This window comes from Pseudophryne corroboree, chromosome 1 (assembly GCF_028390025.1).
Source record: "Pseudophryne corroboree isolate aPseCor3 chromosome 1, aPseCor3.hap2, whole genome shotgun sequence".
Lineage (NCBI taxonomy): Eukaryota > Metazoa > Chordata > Amphibia > Anura > Myobatrachidae > Pseudophryne > Pseudophryne corroboree.
In genome coordinates this window covers 235999411-236022729 of record NC_086444.1, presented here as the reverse complement: position 1 = coordinate 236022729, position 23319 = coordinate 235999411, and the positions used below count along the sequence as shown (strand labels likewise).

The 23319-nt window shown below is 41.7% G+C and overlaps 1 protein-coding gene across 2 annotated transcripts in view; it reads right to left on the bottom strand.

The window, feature by feature from the left end:
- KCNN2 (potassium calcium-activated channel subfamily N member 2) overlaps positions 1-22781 on the bottom strand; it is a 215058-nt gene extending 192277 nt beyond the window's left edge. Inside the window, exons 1-2 of one of the 2 annotated variants that reach the window (XM_063964144.1) lie at positions 21540-22781; positions 21105-21200 (exon numbers count right to left, since the gene is read on the bottom strand). In XM_063964144.1, the coding sequence (XP_063820214.1) occupies positions 21105-21200; positions 21540-22523 (1080 nt within the window). In that variant the 5' untranslated portion in view covers positions 22524-22781. The remainder of the gene's footprint in view (positions 1-21104; positions 21201-21539) is intronic. The other variant, XM_063964143.1, reaches the window with a different exon arrangement.
- Positions 22782-23319: the final 538 nt, after the last annotated feature.

Sequence of the window (23319 nt, the reverse complement as noted above, 5' to 3'; positions counted from 1 at the left end):
GGATCCTTGTGCAATGATGCACTGATACTTTTCCTGGTTTTAGGAGGTTCCTGACTAGCTCGGATAACTCCCTGGTCTTCTTCTCCGGGAAAAAACATCCTTTTCTGGACTGTGTCCAGAATCATTCCTAGGAACATTAGACGTGTCGTCGGAAAAAGCTGCGATTTTGGAATATTTAGAATCCACTCGTGCTGTCGTAGAACTACTTGAGATAGTGCTACTCCGACCGCCAACTGTTCTCTGGACCTTGCCCTTATCAGGAAAGCGTCCATATTTCTTTTAGGAAGAATCATCATTTCGGCCATTACCATGGTAAAGACCCGGGGTGCCGTGGGCAATCCAAACGGCAGCGTCTGAACTGATAGTGACAGTTCTGTACCACGAACCTGAGATACCCTTGGTGAGAAGGGCAAAATTTGGACATGTAGGTAAGCGTCCCTGATATCCAGTGACACCATATCGTCCTGGTACGCTATCACTGCTCTGAGTGACTCCATCTTGATTTGAACCCTTGTATGTAATTGTTCAAATCTTTTAGATCTCACCGAGCCGTTTGGCTTCAGTACCACAATATAGTGTGGAATAATACCCCTTCCCTTGTTGTAGGAGGGGTACTTTGATTATCACCTGCTGGGAATACAGCCTGTGAATTTTTTCCCAATACTGCCTCCCTGTCGGAGGGAGACGTTGGTAAAGCAGACTTCAGGAACTTGTGAGGGGGAAGACGTCTCGAATTTCCAATGTACACCTGGGATGCTACGTGTAGGATCCAGGAGTCCACTTGCGAGTGAGCCCACTGCGTGCTGAAACTCTTGAGATGACCCCCCACCGCACCTGAGTCCGCTTGTATGGCCCCAGCGTCATGCTGCGGACTTGGCAGAAGCTGTGGAGGACTTCTGTTCCTGGGAATGGGCTGCCTGCTGCAGTCTTCTTCCCTTTCCTCTAACCCTGGGCAGATATGATTGGCCTTTTGCCCGCCTGCCTTTATGGGTACGAAAGGACTGAGACTGAAAAGACTGTGTCCTTTTCTGCTGAGATGTGACTTGGGGTAACAAAAGTGGATTTTCCAGCTGTTGCCATGGCCACCAGGTCCGATGGACCGCCCCTTTATACGGCAATATTTCCATGTGCCGTCTGGAATCTGCATCACCTGACCACTGTCGTGTCTATAAACATCGTCTGGCAGATATGGACATCACATCTACTCTTGATGCCAGAATGCAAATATCCCTCTGCGCATCTCGCATATATAGAAATGCATCCTTAAAATGCTCTATAGTCAATAAAATATTGTTCCTGTCAAGGGTATCAATATTTTCAGTCAGGAAATCCGACCAAGCCCCCCCAGCGCTGCACATCCAGGCTGAGGCGATTGCTGGTCGTAGTATAACACCAGTATGTGTGTATATACTTTTTAGGATATTTTTCAGCTTCCTATCAGCTGGCTCTTTGAGGGCGGCCGTATCTGGAGACGGTAATGCCACTTGTTTTTATAAGCGTGTGAGCGCCTTATCCACCCTAAGGTGTGTTTCCCAACTCGCCCTCACTTCTGGCGGGAAAAGGTATACCTCCAATAATTTTCTATCGGAGGAAACCCACGTATCATCACACACTTTAATTTATCTGATTCAGGAAAAACTACAAGTAGATTATTCCCACCCTACATAATACCCTTAGTTGTGGTACTTGTAGTATCAGAAATATGTAACACCTCCTTCATTGCCCTTAATATGTAACGTGTGGCCCTAAAGGAAAATACGTTTGTTTCTTCACCGTCGACACTGAAGTCAGTGTCCGTGTCTGTGTCGACCAACTGAGGTAAATGGGCGTTTTTACAAGCCCCTGACGGTGTCTGAGACGCCTGGACAGGTACTAATTTGTTTGCCGGCCGTCTCATGTCGTCAACCGACCTTGCATCGTGTTGACATTATCACGTAATTCCTAAATAAGCCATCCATTCCGGTGTCGACTCCCTAGAGAGTGATATCACCAATACAGGCAATTTGCTCCGCCTCCTCACCAACATCGTCCTCCTACATGTCGACACACACGTACCGACACACAGCACACACACAGGGAATGCTCTGAAAGAGGACAGGACCCCACTAGCCCTTTGGGGAGACAGAGGGAGAGTTTGCCAGCACACACCAAAAACGCTATAATTATACAGGGACAACCCCTTATACAAGTGTTTTCCCTTATAGCATTTTCACATATGTAATCATATCGCCAAATAAGTGCCCCCCCTCTCTGTTTTAACCCTGTTTCTGTAGTGCAGTGCAGGGGAGAGCCTGGGAGCCTTCCTCACAGCAGAGCTGAGCAGGAAAATGGCGCCATGTGCTGAGGAGAATAGGCCCCGCCCCCTAAAACGGCGGGCTCTTCTCCCGGAGTTTGTGAGATCTGGCAGGGGTTAAATACATCCATATAGCCTCAAGGGCTATATGTGATGTATTTTAGCCATAAAAAAGGTATAATACATTGCTGCCCAGGGCGCCCCCCCAGCGCCCTGCACCCTCAGTGACCGCTGGTATGAAGTGTGCTGACAACAATGGCGCACAGCTGCAGTGCTGTGCGCTACCTTATGAAGACTGAAAGTCTTCTGCCGCCTGTTTCCGGACCTCTGGACCTCTTCAACTTCGGCATCTGCAAGGGGGGTCGGCGGCACGGCTCCGGGACGAACCCCAGGGTGAGACCTGTGTTCCGACTCCCTGTGGAGCTAATGGTGTCCAGTAGCCTAAGAAGCAAATCCATCCTGCACGCAGGTGAGTTTACTTCTCTCCCCTAAGTCCCTCGTAGCAGTGAGCCTGTTGCCAGCAGGACTCACTGAAAATAAAAAACCTAACTTAAACTTTTATTCTAAGCAGCTCAGGAGAGCCACCTAGATTGCACCCTTCTCGGCCGGGCACAAAGATCTAACTGAGGCTTGGAGGAGGGTCATAGGGGGAGGAGCCAGTGCACACCACCTGATCCTAAAGCTTTTATTATTGTGCCCTGTCTCCTGCGGAGCCGCTAAACCCCATGGTCCTGACGGAGTCCCCAGCATCCACTTAGGACGTTAGAGAAAAGACAATTGTCCATCGAGTTCAACCTATTTGTGGTCTCCTATGCACAATTATTTTGTAGAAAATTTTGACTGAAGTTGATGACTGCCGTTACGTTTTACCCCTCTTTTTTATAATAACCATAGTGTGTGACTATGCACCATACCCCTGGATATCCTTATCCATTAGGAATTTATCTAACCCATTCTTAAAGGTGTTGACTGAGTGTGCCATTACAACTCCCTCAGGCAGGGAATTCCAAACACGTATCGTCCTTACCGTAAAAAAGCCTTTGCGCCGTATTGTGCGGAATCTCCTCTCCTCTAACCTGAGCGAGTGTCCACGAGTTCTCTGTGTTGATCTAACCATAAACAGGTCCTGCGCAAGATCTGTATAATGTCCCCTTATATATTTGTAAATGGTGATCATGTCCCCTCTTAATCTCCTCTTTTCCAGTGTAAACATGCCTAGTCTTGCAAGCCTTTCCTCGTATTCCAGCGTCTCCATACGCTTAATTAGTTTGGTCGCCCGCCTTTGAACCTTTTCTAGCTCCAGGATATCCTTTTTGTAGTAAGGTGCCCAGAATTGTACACAGTATTCAAGGTGTAATCACAAGCGATTTATATAACGGGAGTATAATACTCTCGTCCCTAGCATCAATTCCCCGTTTTATGCATGCTAATATCTTATTAGCCTTCTTTGCTGCAGTCCTACTTTGGGTACTACTGCTTAGTTTGCTATCTATGAGGACACCTAAGTCCTTTTCCAGTACAGAATCCCCTAATTTTACCCCATTTAGTAGGTAGGTGTTATTTTTGTTCTTGTTACCACAGTGCATTACCTTACACTTGTCTGTATTGAAGCACATTCTCCATTTCGCTGCCCAAGCTTCTAATTTAACTAAGTCATTCTGAAGCGACTCAGCATCCCCCTCTGCATTTATAACTTTACACAATTTGGTATCATCTGCAAAAATTGACACCATGCTCTCTAGACCTTCTGTTAGGTCGTTAATGAAAATATTGAACAATAGCGGTCCTAATACTGAGCCTTGCGGCACACCACTTAGCACTTCAGTCCAAGTTGAAAAAGATCCATTAACCACAACGCGCTGCTCCCTATTATCTAACCAGTTTTTGACCCAAGTGCATATTGTGCTTCCTAGCCCTGATTCTTGTAGCTCATGTGTGGTACAGTGTTGAATGCTTTGGTAAAATCTAAAAAGATTACATCCACCTCTTTACCCTGATCTAGGTTTGCGCTTACGGTTTCATAAAAGCCAAGTAAATTGGTTTGACAGTATCTGTCCTTCATAAACCCATGTTGATTCCTTTTAACGACCTTATTGACGTCAAGGAACTTCTGAATACTATCTCTTAGAATACCTTCCAATACTTTCCCCACTATAGATGTAAGACTAACTGGTCTATAATTACCTGGTTCAGCTTTACTTCCCTTTTTGAATATAGGCACTACTTCCGCTATACGCCAGTCTTTGGGAACCATACCTGATATTACTGAATCCTTTTTGCATATTTTGTTACATTCCTTATAGTGCTGAAATGACTCTGCTTCCCCGTCAGATTTGTATTTTTTAAATGCTCTCCTTTTCTTGCCCATAGGTTCCTTTATCTTTTTGTTAAGCCACATCGGTTTATGATTTTTATTCCTTTATTTGCTGCTCGTAGGAATAAATTTGAGTGTATTTTTAGCTAGCAGGAATTTTAGTACCTCCCATTTCTCCGTAGTATTTTTTCCTAAAAACAAACCTTCCCATTCAATATCCCTGAAAAACACCCTCATCTTTTCAAAATTCGCTTTGCTAAAGTTTAGAGTCCTAGTTGAACCAGTATAGGGCTGTTTATGAAAACTGATATTGAATGTGACCATATTGTGGTTGCTGTATCCTATGGGTTCCTCTACTATAATACCTGATACCAAATCCCCATTGTTTGTTAATACCAGGTCTAAGATTGCATTGTACCTAGTTGGTTCCTCAATTAGTTGAACTAAGTAGTTATCATTAAGTGTGTTTAAAAACATATTGCCCCTAGTAGTATCACATGAATCGTTTTTCTTTGTTTGAAACAAGTTAACATGCTGCACGGTACAAAAAAACCACTACAGGCAAAACCTAAAGACACAATAGGTCACTCTGGAGGCCGACTGTGTGAGACCTTTATTGAAGCTAGGGAAACCCATGCAACATGATTGAGGTCTGCTTAAGATTTACATTAGACAAATACAAAAATGAAAAGTAAAAAAATAGTGTACCTTTAAGGTGCCTATTGTCTGCAGCATTAAAGCAAACATGAGAAACTCTGCAAAATGAACATTCTTCCCTCACTTAGAGAAGAATACGAAAATAAAATTGCTGTTAGGGGCTCATTTTAGTATGATATATATATATATATATTTATTTTTTGTGTGTGTTTTGCACCTGGAACATCTCTCTTGAGGCATTTGATGCAAATGCTTGTCTGCTTTGAAACAATAAACATCATCATTTACAAACTATTATATAATGTATTTAAAAAAATATGAACTTTTGAAACTTGAGAGTGCAAAAAAACCTGACATGATTGAGTAAAATTAGTTATATTTTTGAAATGACCATGCACTAAATATAAAAGATCACCTATGAAAACCTTGACTTCAAAAATGATGCAGACCAGTGTAATTTAGCGTGGCTAATTGATCCCCCAGCGGCTATCCAATTAGCCCCGAAAGCTGGCAGTTATCGGGGGCTTCCTTTCACCTGCCTAAGTTAGTGAAAAAGAATTAGCAAAATTGAGCCCTATCAGACCCATTTCTTGCAAAGATACATAGGAACCGGGATAGTTTCCCTGACCTATGCCCATAAAACACGGGGATTAATTGGATGGGTTAAAAAAAATTTTTATCTTCAACAATGTAAAAAAAAAAAAAAAAAAAATAATGAAAAAAAAAACCTCCCCTTTTTCACTCCCGAAAAAATTTTCAGCTCTAATTGGCTACCTCCCATAGTAGGGAGACTGAAGAATATAGTTTATCACAGTGGCTTATCTATAATGGGTGCAGGGGGTGCAATGAACATGGGACACTGGATCAGGGGAGCCCACTGCACCCACAATAGATCCCACTGTCCGTGGTGCACCATCTTTCATGTGATATCTTCAGAAAATTGGCATGTGCACAGGTTATAGGTAAGACTATGGCACTATGCCAAAGCCTTTGCTACCTTCTGTGTATGCCCCATCTTCCTAAAATTATCGCTGTATACATAGAAGGTAGGGGGAAGAGGGCCCGCTGAATGGAGGAGGGGCCTGCAGCACCCCCCCCCCCCCCCTCCTCCTGCCCAGTCATTAATATGACTCTGGTCTATCACTTTAATAGAAAACAGGGACATCATAGAGACACGCTTGGAGACATTTATGGAAACTGGTGCTAAGAAGAAAAGGTAATGTTGCCTATAGCAAACGGTGCTTGCATTCATTTCTTAAACTGCAGTGTAGAAAAAAAATTCAATGTGCTATCTATGGACAGTTTTACTTTTGCATCAATTTTCCAAACTATTCCTCTTTGTTTCTCAGTGGAAAAATAAGATAAAGACAATAAAATGAAATTTTAAGAGCTACTAAATTCCATGCATCACATTGTATTGTATAATAAACAACTATGGGTAGATTCAGCAAGCAACCCCTATATCTGATATCCAGCATTTTACTGTAGCTAAGAATTATGCTTCATGATATTATACCAAGATAAGCTGTCAAATAAAGTGAACTCTGTGCGGTGATATATGAAAAACAAATAAAAACAGCACTAACCAATGAATATAGAACACCAAGGAAAGATGCAATTTTAAGAACATCAGCAAACAAAATATCTGTCAACATTTTGGATAGCCAGTATGGTAACACAGTGTTTTACATTGCGGCTTCACAGTGCTGAGCCTAAAGGTTTCATTCCAACTGCAGTTGGGAAATAAAAAATACACCGACTGCTGACCAAATTGAACTCTAGTTTGTGTAAAAGGAAATTTACTCTGTAAGCGCAGCTCAACAGGACAGGTACTGATGTGAATTATTGAATACTCTTCTGAAACCGCTGTGTCATGACGACTAGTGCACTTTAACGAATGTTTAACTGCCTAAAACATTACTGAATCCACCAATAAAAATGTGTTGCACTGTGGTATTTGATGGTTTGGGGAGAAATCAGAAAATATAACTACAAATAGTTACAATGAAAAAAAAAATTTACATTTTGATTTATTTCTAAAAACACAAAAGCCTGGAATGTTCTTTTACCTTGCAACTGTTATACAATGCCAGCATGACTCAAATATCAAATTGTAAGATTAAGTAACTGCAAAAATGTTTTCATTGGGTCAATAGGCAGGTTAAATAGCTATCTATCATAATTAAACAATCACACTATATTTGCGTTTATGCTGGAAAAGAAGCAACATGCCATGCTTATTGCAGGTAAAGTAGTTCTTTATTTGAAACCACTTATCTGAAAACTCCTCTCAATTACCCATTGAGATTTGAAGATTGTTGTCATGGACACAGAGTCGTAGGAGGAAAATATCTATGAAAAGGTTGCTCTGCAATGCTTCTGCGTGATGACCATGTACTAGATAAAACGAATATAGGGTTTCCTCTTAAGACAGTCCGATACATTATAAGAGTGACGTTAGATCAAAGATGGTTATATAAAAACAATTATTAAATAACAATACTTACTGTTAGAAGTAAACACAGGATGAAGTACTGTAGGTACAATAATGTAATGATTTACAGTATGTTCACTTTTAGCCAAGCATTGCTGTTTAGTAGTTGGACAAAAGTGATATAGGGGGTAATTCAGACCTGATCGTCGCAGCACATTCGTTAGCAGTTGTGCAAAACCATGTGCACTGCAGGGGGGGCAGATATAACATTTGCAGAGAATTAGATTTGGGGGGGGGTTTAAACACACCCCACCCAAATCTAACTCTCTCTGTACATGTTATATCTGCCCCCCCTGCAGTGCACATGGTTTTGCCCAACTGCTAACAAATTTGCTGCTATGATCAGGTCTGAATTACCCCCATAGAACACTAAGGGGTATATTCAATAACTGTCGGAAGCTGCCGTCTTGTCGGAAAGACGGCAGCTTCCGACAGATTTCGGCTGGAAGGGGTTCCGACCTATTCAAAAACTGGATTTTTTTTTTCCGATAAGTTGGGAATTCCTGACTTGTTGGAAAACACGTGGATCAGCAGAATAGCCGCCGATCCGCGTGCTTCTATCGGAAATGGGACCAAATCCGACAGGTTTTGGCCCCCTTTCTGACAAACTCAATCCGACTTGAAAACCAGTCGGATTGAGGTGAGGAGACGGGGAGCACTGCCGCAGGCTACGGGGATGTGAGGTACCTTGCCAGGCACCTCTCTCCGTCCCCGGCCGCAGACATCACTCTCCTCAGGCGCTGTCAGCTCCCCCCGCGGGCCGCCACCATCCAGCTCCCGCCGCTGTCACCTCATGCACGCCGCTGTCACCTGCCGCTCGCCGCCGTCACCTACCCACCACCAGCCGCCGCTGTCTGCTCCTCCCACCACCGCTGTCAGCGCAGCCGGCAGCTGACAGCAGCGGCAGAACAGCACCCTGGGTACGGCCAAATCAGACAGTCGGATTTGGCCAGCCAGTGAATAGGGGTTGTCGGATCCATTCCGACAAATGCATGTTGGAATGGATCCAACTTTTATTGAATATACCCCTAAGGGGTGAATTCCCTTAGCTGCAAAAATTAACTTCGGCTAATTGATTCCCTGGGGGCTATCCAATTAGCCCTGACGCAGACACTTACTGGGGATATTTTTTGGGACCCGCTGAGGTCCCGAATAAAATCCCTGATAAGTGTGTTTTGCTTTTTTGCAGCAGCTTTCAGGAAAAACACCTAGGTCAGGGAACTTATCCCACATCCTATGTGTTTTGCCCCAAAAATTGTATTTTTGAGGGGGTGAAAAAAAAGGCTTGAATTGAATTGCCCAAAAAACTATTGGGCAAAAAAAAATTGCAAGGGAGTTTTAACAAGCAACTGTTGATAGTTTCCCATGCAAATACATGCAAAAGTCTATTGAGCAAGGCCAGCAATGGCACAAATATCGCCGGCTATCACCTCATGGTGGAGATAGCAGCGGCGCCTAACCCTAACTATCGACATTCTGAAAATGTGCCATTTCAGATGTCAACACAGTGAGCATGTTGACATTCTGAGGATGTCAACCTGGTACCTGTTGACATGTTGCACAGTGACATTCTAATGTAGACACTGTGGGAGGGAATTCAAATACTTGAAAAGTCAGTTGGCAGTTTGTTTTTTCCTGTCTATTAGATAGGAAAAAACAGACGCCCAACTGACTTTTCAAACAATTGAATACCCCCCTGTGCATGTAGACATGGTCCATGTCAACCATGTCAGCGGATACCCACTGTGGAATGCATGCACTGTGTGAGTTTTTTAGCAACTTAGATGTGCAGTTAAAAAGCATCGACCATCTGCATGAAGCATCGCGTCCTACTCAGAGACAGCCCCCAAGTTCCCTGACCACAACAGTATATTCTTACTTACAGCGACAGAGTCAGGCACGCTCCTGCTCCCCGCCTGTCTGATTTAATCACTGCATCCTAATTTGTTTACAAATTTGGCCAAACGGCACAGAACTCATACTATTGTAATAACCCATTTGTAAAGCACTGCAGAATATCCTGGCAGTATATACACTAATGATTATAATAACAATGTCCACATAATGGAAATTCAATAAAAAATTGGCTGTACACTGTAAGAGTTGGCGGACCTCACACACGGGAGATGGGGATCATTGATTATCCTTGGTATACATCCTTATGGATTAAACAAGCAGATTGTGGATGTAAAGTAAAAGGCCACACACTGTAGAATGGTTTGAGAGTTTAGTTGTACTGACCAACTAACATTTTATGGGGGAATGATAACATGGAGAGAGATTAAGTACCAACCAGTTCCTGTCATTTAATAAACACAGCATTGCAGTTAGGAGCTTACCGGCTGGTACTTTATCTCTCTTCAATTTATCACTCTTCAAGGCTTAGTACATCTGCCTCTAAGTGTGAACAGATCTGTGTTCCATCATTGACCACTCCTAGCTGAACTGAAGGATTATTATTAGGTACATATCAGCATTCTGTAATGTTAAATATGAGTTTTTATTTTGGCAACAGTAATTTAGAGAACTGAATGATGCAGCTGTGTTCCAGTAAAAACTGCAATCTATGATGCCAAAGTCTATATTACATAGAAATGTTATAACTGTGACACATATTATTACGCTAATATCTTTTTTGTGTTATATGGGCCATGAGACCATGATGGCGTATGTCTGGTACATCTGTGATCAGAAATGAGTCTTAAGGGTAAATTTACTAAAGTAAGAGTTTTTTTTAGAACTGGTGATGTTGTTCATAGCAACCATATTCTATTTAACTTTTATCTAGCTGCTCCTAGAAGTTAATAGATAAAATCTGATTGGTTGCTATGGGCAACATCACCAGTTCTAAAAAAAAAACTCCCACTTTAGTAAAATTTACCCGAGTATAGTTACAAAAATGAGCACTATAAAAGGCAAAAATGTATCTAGTGATGCTCATTTCGCCAGAGAGTATTATTATTTATTTATTTATTTATTAAGAGTTATTTTTAGATCGCACACATATTCCACAGCGCATTGCAGAGAATGTTTGGCCATTCACATCAGTCCCTGCTCCAGGGGAGCTTACAATCTATACTCCCTACCACATGTACACGCACACACATTTACGCTGGGGTTAATATTGTTGGGAGCCAATTAACCAAACAGTATATTCTTGGATTGTGGGAGGAAACCGGAGTACCCGGAGGAAACCCATGCAAGCATGAGGAGAACATACAATCTCCACACAGTTAAGACCACAGTGGGACCTCAGTGCTGGGAGGCAGTAATGTTAACCATAACACTGTCTGTGCTGCCCCTTAGGAGGCAATTCAATAGCGGCTGAATTTTCCCCCCCCGACAAAAAACTGGATTTACGGTAATTTTTGGACCAATTGTTTATTTGGGCAATTCACTACAAGCATGTTTTTTTCGACAGAAAAGAAATCAAATTTTTGGGTGACAACACATAGGACCCATTAGTTATAAGAATAGTAACTATAAATAGGGATACAAAGTTTATATCAGCATCAACTATAACTGCCAGCCAACAAAACCAAATATCTCTCTCTCTCTCTCTGTATATTATATATATATATATATATATATGTAAGCAATGTCCGGCACTCCAATATATACTTAATACACGCCCGGTGCCCTCACGGCCATGTGTGGATGAAATAGAAAATAGTAACATGCGGCACTCACAGCTTAGTAGAAACTGGTGAATAAACGGCCAGACTCCGTGAAGATCAACGTTTCAATTTATAATCCTGACGAAAATTTTATAAATTGAAACGTTGATCTTCACGGAGTCTGGCCGTTTATTCACCAGTTTCTACTAAGCTGTGAGTGCCGCATGTTACTATTTTCTATATATATATATATATACACACACATACATACACATATACATATACACACACACACACACACACACATTTATACACACACACATAAATATACATACACATTAAAAAAGTAATATTGTTATGATGCCATAACTGTGTCAGTAGTGACTTTTCGGACACCATGCCATCTCAGTGCTGTTCAATTCGCTTACTATGCCTGGATTCTAGGAAGGGCACCAGAGGAAGTTACCATTTAACTAAATAAATGTCAGTTTGGATGACAGATCTTTTAAAGTAAAACTTATGCAAACTAGGAAAATAATTCATAGTGTTTTCAATGCTTTGTACAATGCTAGTCATCCATATTTTATATGGTACATGGCCTATTAATACATGTAGTTTTCTGGGAATATTCACTATTAGACTTGATAAGACAATGCAACTACTGGAAAACTCCATTAAAATATGTCCAAGCCTTATGTACCAGTTTGCTCAGAGTAACTTTTGGGGGACAAACTACAGATCAAATACAATTTCATGTGCTTTAGATCTTTAAATCTATCATACTCTACAACCTTAAAAAATAAAAAAAATAATCCTGCTGTGTAACCAGCTACATTTATATCACAGATAACATAACAGTCTTCTGACTGAAGACAAATAGACAACACACAGTCTATAAAAACAATTTTGACAGATAGTTTCTATTCCAAAATTAAATATTCTTATATAAAATACAGTATAAAGGCAAATGCAGTGTTACCACTACAGCTCTGTCAACTAGTAATCTACATATTTAGAACACTGTCCTAATTGGATATGATACAGAACAACAAAGTCACAGATGTCAAATGTGTTGGTCAGGATCCAATTTGATCTTACAGGATCCGGTTTTGAAATCACTGGAGTCTGTGGAATTAGAGGATGACCTCAAATGGATCGAAAAAGGTCATCTTCTAACCATATTAAAAGGCATAGTCAATTCCAATCTGATCAGTTTAGACCATATTGCATACTCTCCCAGAATGGCAGATAGACAGCAATGCTCCCTGCAATCTGAGCCTATTTATAGCATGCTGCATCTCCAGATACATCTCTTAGGCAACGTACCTGTTGTTACTCCCAAAGCTTTCCTGTAAATATATGTGTTGATGATGAGAAGATTTTCACAGATAGATACAAACTTAATACTGCAGTAAAAAAAAAAAAAAAAACTGCAGATTTTAATATTTTATTTAACTTAAATACTCATCCAAATCCCTTGGCTTCCACTGTATCATTTCACTATATTCATATGGAATCTTCTTTTCTCCTTTCCTAAAATAATCCATTAGGGGGAAAAAATGAACGAAAAGCACCACAACTGTCGCTAGTTTCATGAGGTGTAACTTCAAATTTAAGATCTCATTAGGATCACATAGGATTCCTGTTTTGGTACAAAAACTTAAGAGGGGTATCCTATTAGCTCCGATGCTTTTAAAAAAAACGTGTTGATAGCGTGATATATGACTGATGGTCCCACTTTCGGGCAATAACACATGGGATCTGGAATAAGTTCCAGGGCCCATGTGTCATTGCGGATCTGTGGGCGGCTTATTGCGAAGAAACATAATCCCCGATAAGTGCCGGCATCAGGGGATCAGGACACCAGCTTTGGTGCTAACAGGTTAGCTCCCGGTGAACTTATTAGCGATTAAGATGAAGAAGTAGGTGATTAAGATGAAGAAGTAGATGATTAAGATGAAGAAGTAGGTGATTAAGATGAAGAAGTAGATGATTAAGATGAAGAAGTAGATGATTATTAAGAAGAAGAAGAAGAAGAAGAAGAAGAAGAAGATGAAGAAGTAGATGATTATTAAGAAGAAGAAGAAGAAGAAGAAGAAGAAGAAGAAGAAGAAGAAGAAAATTATTATGAAGAAGAAGAAGAAGAAGAAAAATCATATAATAATGACGATGATGTGGAAAAACATTATTAGTATTATTGTTGTTATTATTATTATTATTATGTATTTATATAGAACTTTTCTACCAATAGGAATCAAAGCTTTACATTACTGCAGAGGGCGAGGCAGACATTGAGGTGTGCTCCTTTCTATGTAGTCATTCACATCAGTAATTTGTGTGGTGCCTAAAGCCTTCTGTGAATTCCCTTACTGCAATAGTGTGTTTGCCAGAAGCTAATAAAGGAGTATGTTTTTTGAACTGTGCGAATAAAACCAGTGGAATAAAACACAACACAGGGAAAGCTAGAGTGCTTAGAATCAAACTCATACAGACAGCACTTAAGCAACAATACTAGCCACTGTGCCTTCAAGTTGCCTTATATGTATATTATTTTGATAGAAGTGTCAAAGTGATAGTGATGTACAGTACTAGTTAGTCTGCTATAGTATTTGGTAATGTGGGATGAAGCAGAGCTCAGCAGGTTTAAGAAGGAATTGTTGCCACAAGACACATTTTTGTCACATCAATGAAAGCAGCTGAAAGAGAAAGAATAGCAAATACATACAGTACAAAGTGGTGTAATTGTGGCTATTGCATTATGATAAATGTAGAAAAGAAATACATTTTTAAAAGCTAGAAACCACCCTATGCGGAGTAGCCTCACATTTGAAGTGATAATTAGATAAAGTAGCTTTTACAGCAAGCCTATAAAGCAACCAGATGTATCATAATAAGTACTATTTTATTGTCTGTTTTATGGTAATAATCAGTTAAAAAAAACCATTCTAAAATAGTTGTTTACTTTGTAAGTAAAGCATAGAACAACGGTCAATACCCTGGCGTGTGCACGGTCATTTCCTGCATCCATGAGTCCTCATAAAGAGCCCAAGCTACAAAGCTTTCTGACAGGTGTGTTCCATAGTGGAATGGAAACATAAATATTTGGAATAAAAAACAAAATCCGGGTTTGATATATACACTGTCCACACGGTTATATAGACATCGACCATGTTGCATGTTCTTCTCCTTCTGTCACTATCCCTAACTCTAACCTGAAAATGTACACATTATAACGGTCAATCGCAACATTTTAACCATGCCGGCATCAATTCTGACCATCTGCTGTCACCAGCACACCAACTGTATACCTTAAAACACAGCTGCTTCATGTAGCTTGTTATGTAGATAAATAATATTAGTTTATGGGCTCTGAGTGCCACACTGCAGTTTTTACTAAATACATTGCATTTGCTTTCTTAAATCAATTTGTGCTTTTCTGACATGTCATTATATCATAAAGAAGAGCTATTCATTGTATTGACCTGAGCAGTGATAGCGTTCTCCTCTCTGCATTGGAGGTAAGTGCATTAAGAGTACAGCATTGTATCATATACCATGACAACAGAGATAAACGCTCCTATAAAGGTATCGCATACAAAGTTGAAAAAGAACATGTAAAAGTTGTCAGAAGGCACAAAATTACATTTTGCTGAAATCTCTTCCTCATCACAGGTCATATTTTATAACTGCAGCATGTAAGATTCTAAATAACGATGTAACTTTTATGTGTCATTATATATTGTAGAACAGGTGTGTCACAAAACAATAATTTGTCACAACAAGGAATGCCTGCAGAACCTGTACTAACAATGCAGCTAAATGCCTAACTGTACATGTATTACTTCAGTTCTACAATATATTCACACACCTTATATATATGGACGTAACTATAGTGGGTGCTACTGTTATGGGACCCAGAAGCTTAGGGGGGCCTGGACCCAAGTTTTAAAGATGCATACCAATTTCCCAGATTTGCCTGCTAAGCAATTGGGTCTGATCCATTGTCCAGCCTGAACTGTGTGACAATATATTTTCAGTGAGAGGAGTGTGTAGTGGGTGTGATCATGGTAAGGAAGCACTGTAATGTGGCATAATGTAAACTGGAGGCCACTGTAATGTAATTTATCTGATATGCTCATTGTAATGTAAATGCCACTATAATGTTGCATAATAAGAACTGGGGAATGCTAACGTGGCACAATATGAAATGGAGGTACTATAGTGTACTATGTACTGGGGCACTGTAATGTGGCATAATATGAACAGGGCACACAGTCATAATGTGAATTGGGGATACTGTATTGCATAATGTGTACTGGCAGCCCTACAATGTGACATAATACAAACTAGGGCACTTTGACAGTTCATGAAATAAACTAGGGCACTACTATGGCTCAGAAAATGAACTAGGGCACAATTACGGGGAATAAAATTAATAACTGCTGCAGTGAGATGTCTCCCAAGAAGCACTGGGAAAGGGTTGCTATGGGGCCCACAAAGTTCTGGTTACACCCCTGAATATATACTGTATCTTTCTGAATTCGTCCTATTAAATCATTTGAAGTAGTTTACAACCTTTGTTGTAAATCAAACCAATCAAATATGAAATTGTGAAAAACACTGTAGACTGCTTTAGATGTAGCACCAGTCATCTTAACACTCAATCACTATGAACTATTCACAGTGCATGTACAGAAAGTGGGCCTTGATCTTACGCTTATTCAACTGGATGGTCTGCCCACAGCATATTAAGGTGCATCTACTCTCTGCTCTCCAGAGAAGCTTCAGATAGGTAGAGGTGCACCCAGTTGGAAAGGTGGAACAGACTCAAAAAGAGCACTGTGCAAAAGTTGAATCACCACAAAGAAAGTCAAACCTTCTACTTTTATAGAACTACCCCTTTCATTCAATTAAATGTTTCCATATTCCTCTTAAAATATTGTTCAGTTTAGTATCAGAGTTATGACAGACCAGGTCTGCTTTTACTACCTGTCATTTTTGTGTGAAAGGCATTATAACAGATTTGTCAGAGTGTACCTATAAATATGCAACACAAAAGGAACAAAATGTAAAAATACAGTTTGAACCCTGGTACCACTGGCTATGAGCAGATGTGAAAGTCGACTCCTTTAGCAGAATAAAAATGTCCAGAAGTCTCTTCACAGAACAATAAACACCCCTACAATACAGCCTCTCCACCACTTTATCTGGTTTCAATATACAAGCACTGTAAAATTAAGTCTTGTTTTATATTGCTCTGCAAAACCAGGCACACCAGCGCACCTACTCTGTACATTGCTTGTGCAAACTTATCAGCACTGCAATCATGGCAGTCTTCCTCCATAAAGCTATGCACTTCTGTAAATATCTACAGTAGGTACACTTCTGCAAACCCAAAAACACAGCAGGCCCAACACTGATTTTGCAATGTGCCTCTGCAGTTTTCATTGGATTTCCTAAAGACTTCCACTGTATTTGAGACTGAGACATCAATGAAACAGTACTTAAATTGTAATTGTTATATTTAATGATATTTTAAGACATTTCCCTTATGTATACTTTATTGCACTGGGAGTGAATCTTGCCTTATTACTACATAATCCCACAGAGACTGTAGACCTGAATGAAAGCATTACTGTGCAGCCTGGAACAGTGCAGATTATTTCTGCAGTCACTCACCCTAGATAAAGGGAAGACGTTGTTTACTAAATTCATTTTCTCAAGATGTTATGTTTGGGGTTGTATCTGTGGTGCTGCATTATAGCTAAATGTGCAAAATAACATAATATCATCTCACAAGCATAAAATGTAGGAGAGGTACACTGTTCCTTATGCCCCTTATTCACTGGTGTCAGAATGTGCTTAGAAAAGCTTTTTGATTTTTAACAATCGCTTTTATGGATACAAAACTTGTAGATGTATGAGCAATAACCACAAATAAATGCATTTGGGATAATGTAGCATCCTCCATTAACACCCTCCAGTGAAGGTGCAAGCGTGCTGGTTACTACAGCATTTGACACACAGTGCTGCTTGCATATAATGATCTAATACAATGCTGCTGGATCATTTTTAGAGTGATCACTCAAATATTGTAAATCACAATATGTAACATACTAACTTACATTGACACTATGATAATCTTAATAAAGCTGCCATCATTTGCAAACAATGATCATTTTTCTATGACTCATACAGACACTGAATGATTCCTGCTGGCTATAATGTGAAGTGGAATTTCAACTAAGTAGCATTAATTTCTATAATAATGTGTGGATACAAGTTAACTGCCATGTGTCTTCTTATGGGTATGCAGTGGGGCTGGTTATGCTGCATGGCTTGTTGTGATGGGATTTGCTGCACCCAGCGAGCACCATTGTAGCGCGAGAATTGAAAAAGCTGATATGTTGTGTAAAAATGATGGAATACATTTATTTTTTCATTCTCTCTACTCATGCATTAAGCTGCTTGAACATAGATTGACATAATACACTTATACGGACTATAACTGTAATACAGGATGTATGTTATTATGTGAACTATATCGGTCACTACATATACACTAACTCAAACTCAGACTGGAACCATCAGAACAAAACAGCATGAATATTAGTCAGCCTGCTAATACAAACAAATACTTTATAATGGGCCAGCACTGCACAAAATACCCCAAAAGGTTAAAAGCATTAAAGAATACTTCCCACAGCGTTATTTCCATACCGTACTCACTGCCTGTGGCATCTCATAAAGTAAAGCAATGTTTTTTCCAAAACAATTTGGCAACGTCTTCATCCATGGAGCCACAAAATGCCCTTGGCAAGCAATGTGCTCTCATGTTTAAAGAATTCTTCGAAAATGAACCTGGTAAATAATTCAGTCTCTGCACAATGCCAGCCAGGTTTTCACAAACAGAGAACAAAATACCCCCACCTATACATATCTAAAGACATTTGTGATTGAGAGGATAATATCTATTCTCCTGCATCTGTGTGGTTATGCTTTCTGCATTAGCTACAGTATCCCAGGTTACACCCTAGCAGACATGCTATGCATCCATATGAAGGGAATTACCTTTCCCTGTAATCCGCTGTACATGCTGCAGCCTAAGCTAGTACCAATAATTAATTATTCTCCACAAGGGTATACTATTAGCAGAGGAAGCCCCCCTCTGGCTGCTGCTGCTGCCCCCCTCACCCTGTCTGCACAGATGATTAGTAGCTGCTTTCCCCACGCAATGCGGCACTGCGCATGCGCGCTATACTCCCAGCCGCACACACAGAGGCAGTCCCGGAGAATCCGGGGATTCCGAGCCGCCGGGGTAACCCCATCATCATTAGCAGTCTACGGGCTCGATCGGCACCTCAGCTATGTTTAGCTTCGGAGACATTAATAATGCATGGAGCCCAGTGAGTGAGGGGCACCTCGGACTGCCAGCTGCTGCGGTATGTAACTGTAGTGGGGAAATGAAAGGGATTCCCCATCTCATCTGCTCTGCGCTCCAGCTGAAAGGGAAGCAGGAGCACCTCTAGCGATGCATGCTTCATTTTCTGATCCATACGAGACATTAGTTTATCGGTAATCATGAAAACATTTCATAGTATCTAATGCACAAATGACAATGTATAACATGCACAAATGACGACGTGAAATGTAGTAATTACATACAGATTATAATGGCTGCATTTATTTTCAGCACAGTGCATACACTGCTGGAGTTATTGCACGAAATATGGATATACTGTGCCGCCTTACATACACTGCTGGAGTTATTACACGGAATATGCTGGGCCAGGCGGCACATGTAAATGTCTGTGCATGGGGCACATGTAATGCATGCATGATGTAGCACAGAGCATTGACAGGGATGGGGGGGGTGATCGCGGATCACTCAGCTTGTGCTCGGAGCTGTCCTAGGTGCTGAACGCTCTGCAGCGCACACAGCCCAATACAATCAATGTGTATATAGTAACAGTATGTGCCACACAGGAGCATAGCCTATGAACATATGTAACCTAATGGATTGCTACTGAACACACAGAAACACGAGTTTGGCCGTATTCGTTTGTGAGTATAATAATTATTTTATGAAGACATTCCTGAAGGTAGCCTCTTATTCTAACATGCACGAGCAGACCAATGTGTTTCATCTGAAGAGTCACTATATATATGGAGCATCCACATGGGACTGTGGCATGGTTAGCTAACTTTATCTACATGGTTTTACTTAACATTATATGGAATTTATACGTAGTACCGAGAAGGTGGGGGAATACAACCATAAGGTTAGAATTATTAATCCCGCTTTGTAAGAAGCGATCTAACAGAATATATTCTGTAGCAGTGTATATTCTATGTGCATCATTCTTCTGAGACTTCCCGTGAGGACAGAACATTAATTGACACAGTAATGAGACAAAATAAACAGACAAAACTATGAATACTCCCGATTTTCGTTTCACTTGAAATAAATGTGGCTTTCAAAATCCAATTCAGTTACTTTCAATTCTAAACACTCATTTATGCTATAATTGTCTTATTACCGCATTACTCTACTATGGGTATAACACAAAGCACATACACTGTGTCAGACACTGGAACAAAAATATAAAAAAATATAACTATATATACATATACATACATAATACATACACAGTATATATACTCTCTCACACACACACCAGACACGATTTCCGTACACTTGACATGGAGTCTTATCCATAAGTTTAGCATTTGCTACAGAAAACTATTGTGATCTCACAAGAGGCAGATAATTAAAGTATATACTCTATACAAATGTATTTCAAACGGACTGAAAATAGACCATTGGCTTCATGAACAAACAATTTTTCTTCTAGTTTATCTTCTCTGGTAACGACACATTGCATAATTAGCATGATATTGAAAACGACCAACACCAAACACATCGTACAAACATTGAATATTCCGCAAAAAGAAGCCTCAAATTGCAATCTATCACTTAAATTTAATATAACTCCACTAAAAGCAACAGGTTCACTTTCAGGTTACAAGAACGATAAAGACAAATGTTAGGGATAGATAGATAGATAGATAGATAGATAGATAGATAGATAGATAGATAAAGATGAATGTGCATAAGCTGTGGAAGCACAAAGCATGCTATAAACCTTGCTGGTAGCTAGATACAATGATTCAACTGTCAAATAAATAAATCGTTCACTTGAAACAAACATTAGAATTAATGACACTTCGTGCGTGAAATAAAGTGCACCCAGTAACTATGCATAAGCTGTAACTGCTCCATCACTACAACCATAAAGACAACAAACAGATCAAACATTTAAAACAAGTGGAAGCTGTGCTTTGTTTCATTACACCAAATGAAGCTTACACATGTATAAAAAAGAAGTAAGTTGTATTTATCCATTTACATTGGATATAACGTGCCATACGTGTGTGTGTGTGTGTGTGTGTGTGTGTGTGTGTGTGTGTGTGTGTGTGTGTGTATAGATAGATAGATAGATAGATAGATAGATAGATAGATAGATAGATAGATAGATAGATAGAGAGAGATATCTATGTTACACACATACCCAAATATATAACGCACACACACACGGGAGTAGTAAAAAAGCATGCGTCAAATATCATTATAGTTATTAACACTACGAAGTAAGGCCCCAAGGTTGCAAAATGAAATAAATAAGACATACATGAATTCACAAGGATATAATTTAAAAGGTAATTTACCTGAATTTCCCTTGCGTGGTATACAATAATAAGACCAAGCAGGATGATCGTGGAAAGGCTTATAAGGCATTTTAGAGCTAATGAATACAGCGAGCCCTGTAACAGAAACACGGATCAGACTGGTGGAGGGAAGAGAAAGTTGTCAGATAAGTCATAGACACAGCATAGCGAGTACTGGGACAAGGCATTGCCTGCACCTGGGACTACTCTCAGGGGGGCAGAACGCTGCACTAAGACTACAGGGAAGAGCAGGGAGCTGTCAGGGAAACTGTATCATAGGCAGCAGCACACACAATAATAATTACCCACTATGCAGCAAAGTACATTACACTATGTAACAAAGTGCTGCAATGCTGCCCACTGTGCAATAATCTGGTGCTATCCTCATCAGTAAATGTCCCAGCGGCTCTGCATCCAGCCAGCTCCCAGCGTTACCTTGTCATAGGCTCCCCAGGAAAGTTCCGTCTCTATGACCATGACCACGATCCCGAACATCCCGAAGATCAGCGCGTAGTCGCTCAGGCGTTTGCGCTTCTCAAAGAGCGCCCTGCGGTGCCCCAGCTTGTAGCCGATGTTCTGGTTCCTCTTCTTGCTGGACTTGCTGCCCCCGCCGCTGCTGCTGCTGCACTGCCCACCGCCCCCCACCGCCGCCGCCTGCCCGGAGCCTCCGTACGGCACCAGGTTGTTGGAGTGGTGCTCGGGCTTGGAGACGACGATCTCCGGGGCAGAGCTGGAGACGGGCTGCAGCGGCTGGAACTCCGAGTCCAGTTCGTGGAGGTTCCTGCGGGATGCGCTGAGGTTGCTGAGCGGCCGCATGACCCCGCCGTTGTACCTGCAGCTGCTCATGGCTATTTCCGTGAAGGGGTTACTCTCCCGGCGCTGGCTGTCGCTGGGGCTCGGCTGCTGCCGGCTGTGGCACTGGTGGTACTGGTGCTGCTGCTGGTACTGAGCTCTGCACGAACTGGCATGGCTGGAAGGCGTCAGCTCACTCACGTTGAGCTGGCTGCCCTGCCGGGAGGAGGAGGAAGACAGCGGCGAGGAGTTGCTGCGGAGAGCGCCGGCGGCGATGGGAGAGGAGGACCGCAGGAGGGGCAGCTGGTCCCCGTGGAAGGAGCAGCTGTTGCACTGGAGGCACTGGCCGCCGCCGCTGTCCTGCTGCTGCTGGTCCGGGCTGTGCTGCTGCTGCTGCTGCTGCTCTGGGAAGTAGCCGGGCGGGAACTGCAGCGCTGTTTCCATGTCAGGGCTGATAAAGCTGCTGCTGCTGTTACAGGAGCGCCAGGAGGCAGCGCACCCAGCGCAATGCGTGCTGCTGCTGTCAGCGACGGGGATGTCCCCAGCACGGGAGGAAGGGCCCATCTCGGCTCCCGTAGAATCCAGGCAACGCGTCCGATTGGTCGGGCGGACCAAAACAACGGGCATGACGTCAGCGCCTGGGCGGGGCTCAGGGCGGAATCGCTGGAGAGTGCGACGGCTGCGTCTCAGTGTGATCCAGTGCGGGCAGCCTCCAGCACATGTGTCCGGCGCCGGGATCTCGCAGGTGGGTGTCACACTCCGGTTGCCAGCTGCGCTCCGGGCACCGAGCCGCACATCACTCCAGGGCTGCTGGGGACATGGTACTGGGGGGCATCCCCGGGCATGGCAGTAGCTCAGGTCCCCACACAGGGGCAGGGCATCTCCTGGGTGTGGGCTGGGCGCTGTCCGGTGCTGATGGCTGTGTTGTGTAGACGTGCTCTGCAGCGGGACAGCTCACGGCGTGGCTCGGGATTTCAGCCTGCAACATAATCGCACATACACAGGTAATTAGTACTAGTGGCAGCGCAGGCTTCATGGACAGTAACTGGTGGCTGCAGCGCTACATGCTATACTCATCATAGCTCATCCGTACTCCCTGCTGCTACAGACATACACTTATTATTATCTATTGAATTAAAACATCTGTTTTTTACCATAACATCATATCAGTCAGATAAATTACATATGAGCTTTTGTTTCCATATGTTTCTGAAGTTCTATAAATATCACACCACATTTATCCTGCATGTAACATTAGGTTTGCATTTAGGGGGTAATTCAGACCTGATTTGCTAGGGTGCAGGTTGTTTTTTTTTTTTTTTTTTGCAGCCCTGCAATCAGATAGTCGCCACCTACAGGGGAGGGGGATAAGTCTGTGCAGGTGTGCGATCGCATTTCTAGAAGAGCCCAGGACTTACTCTTC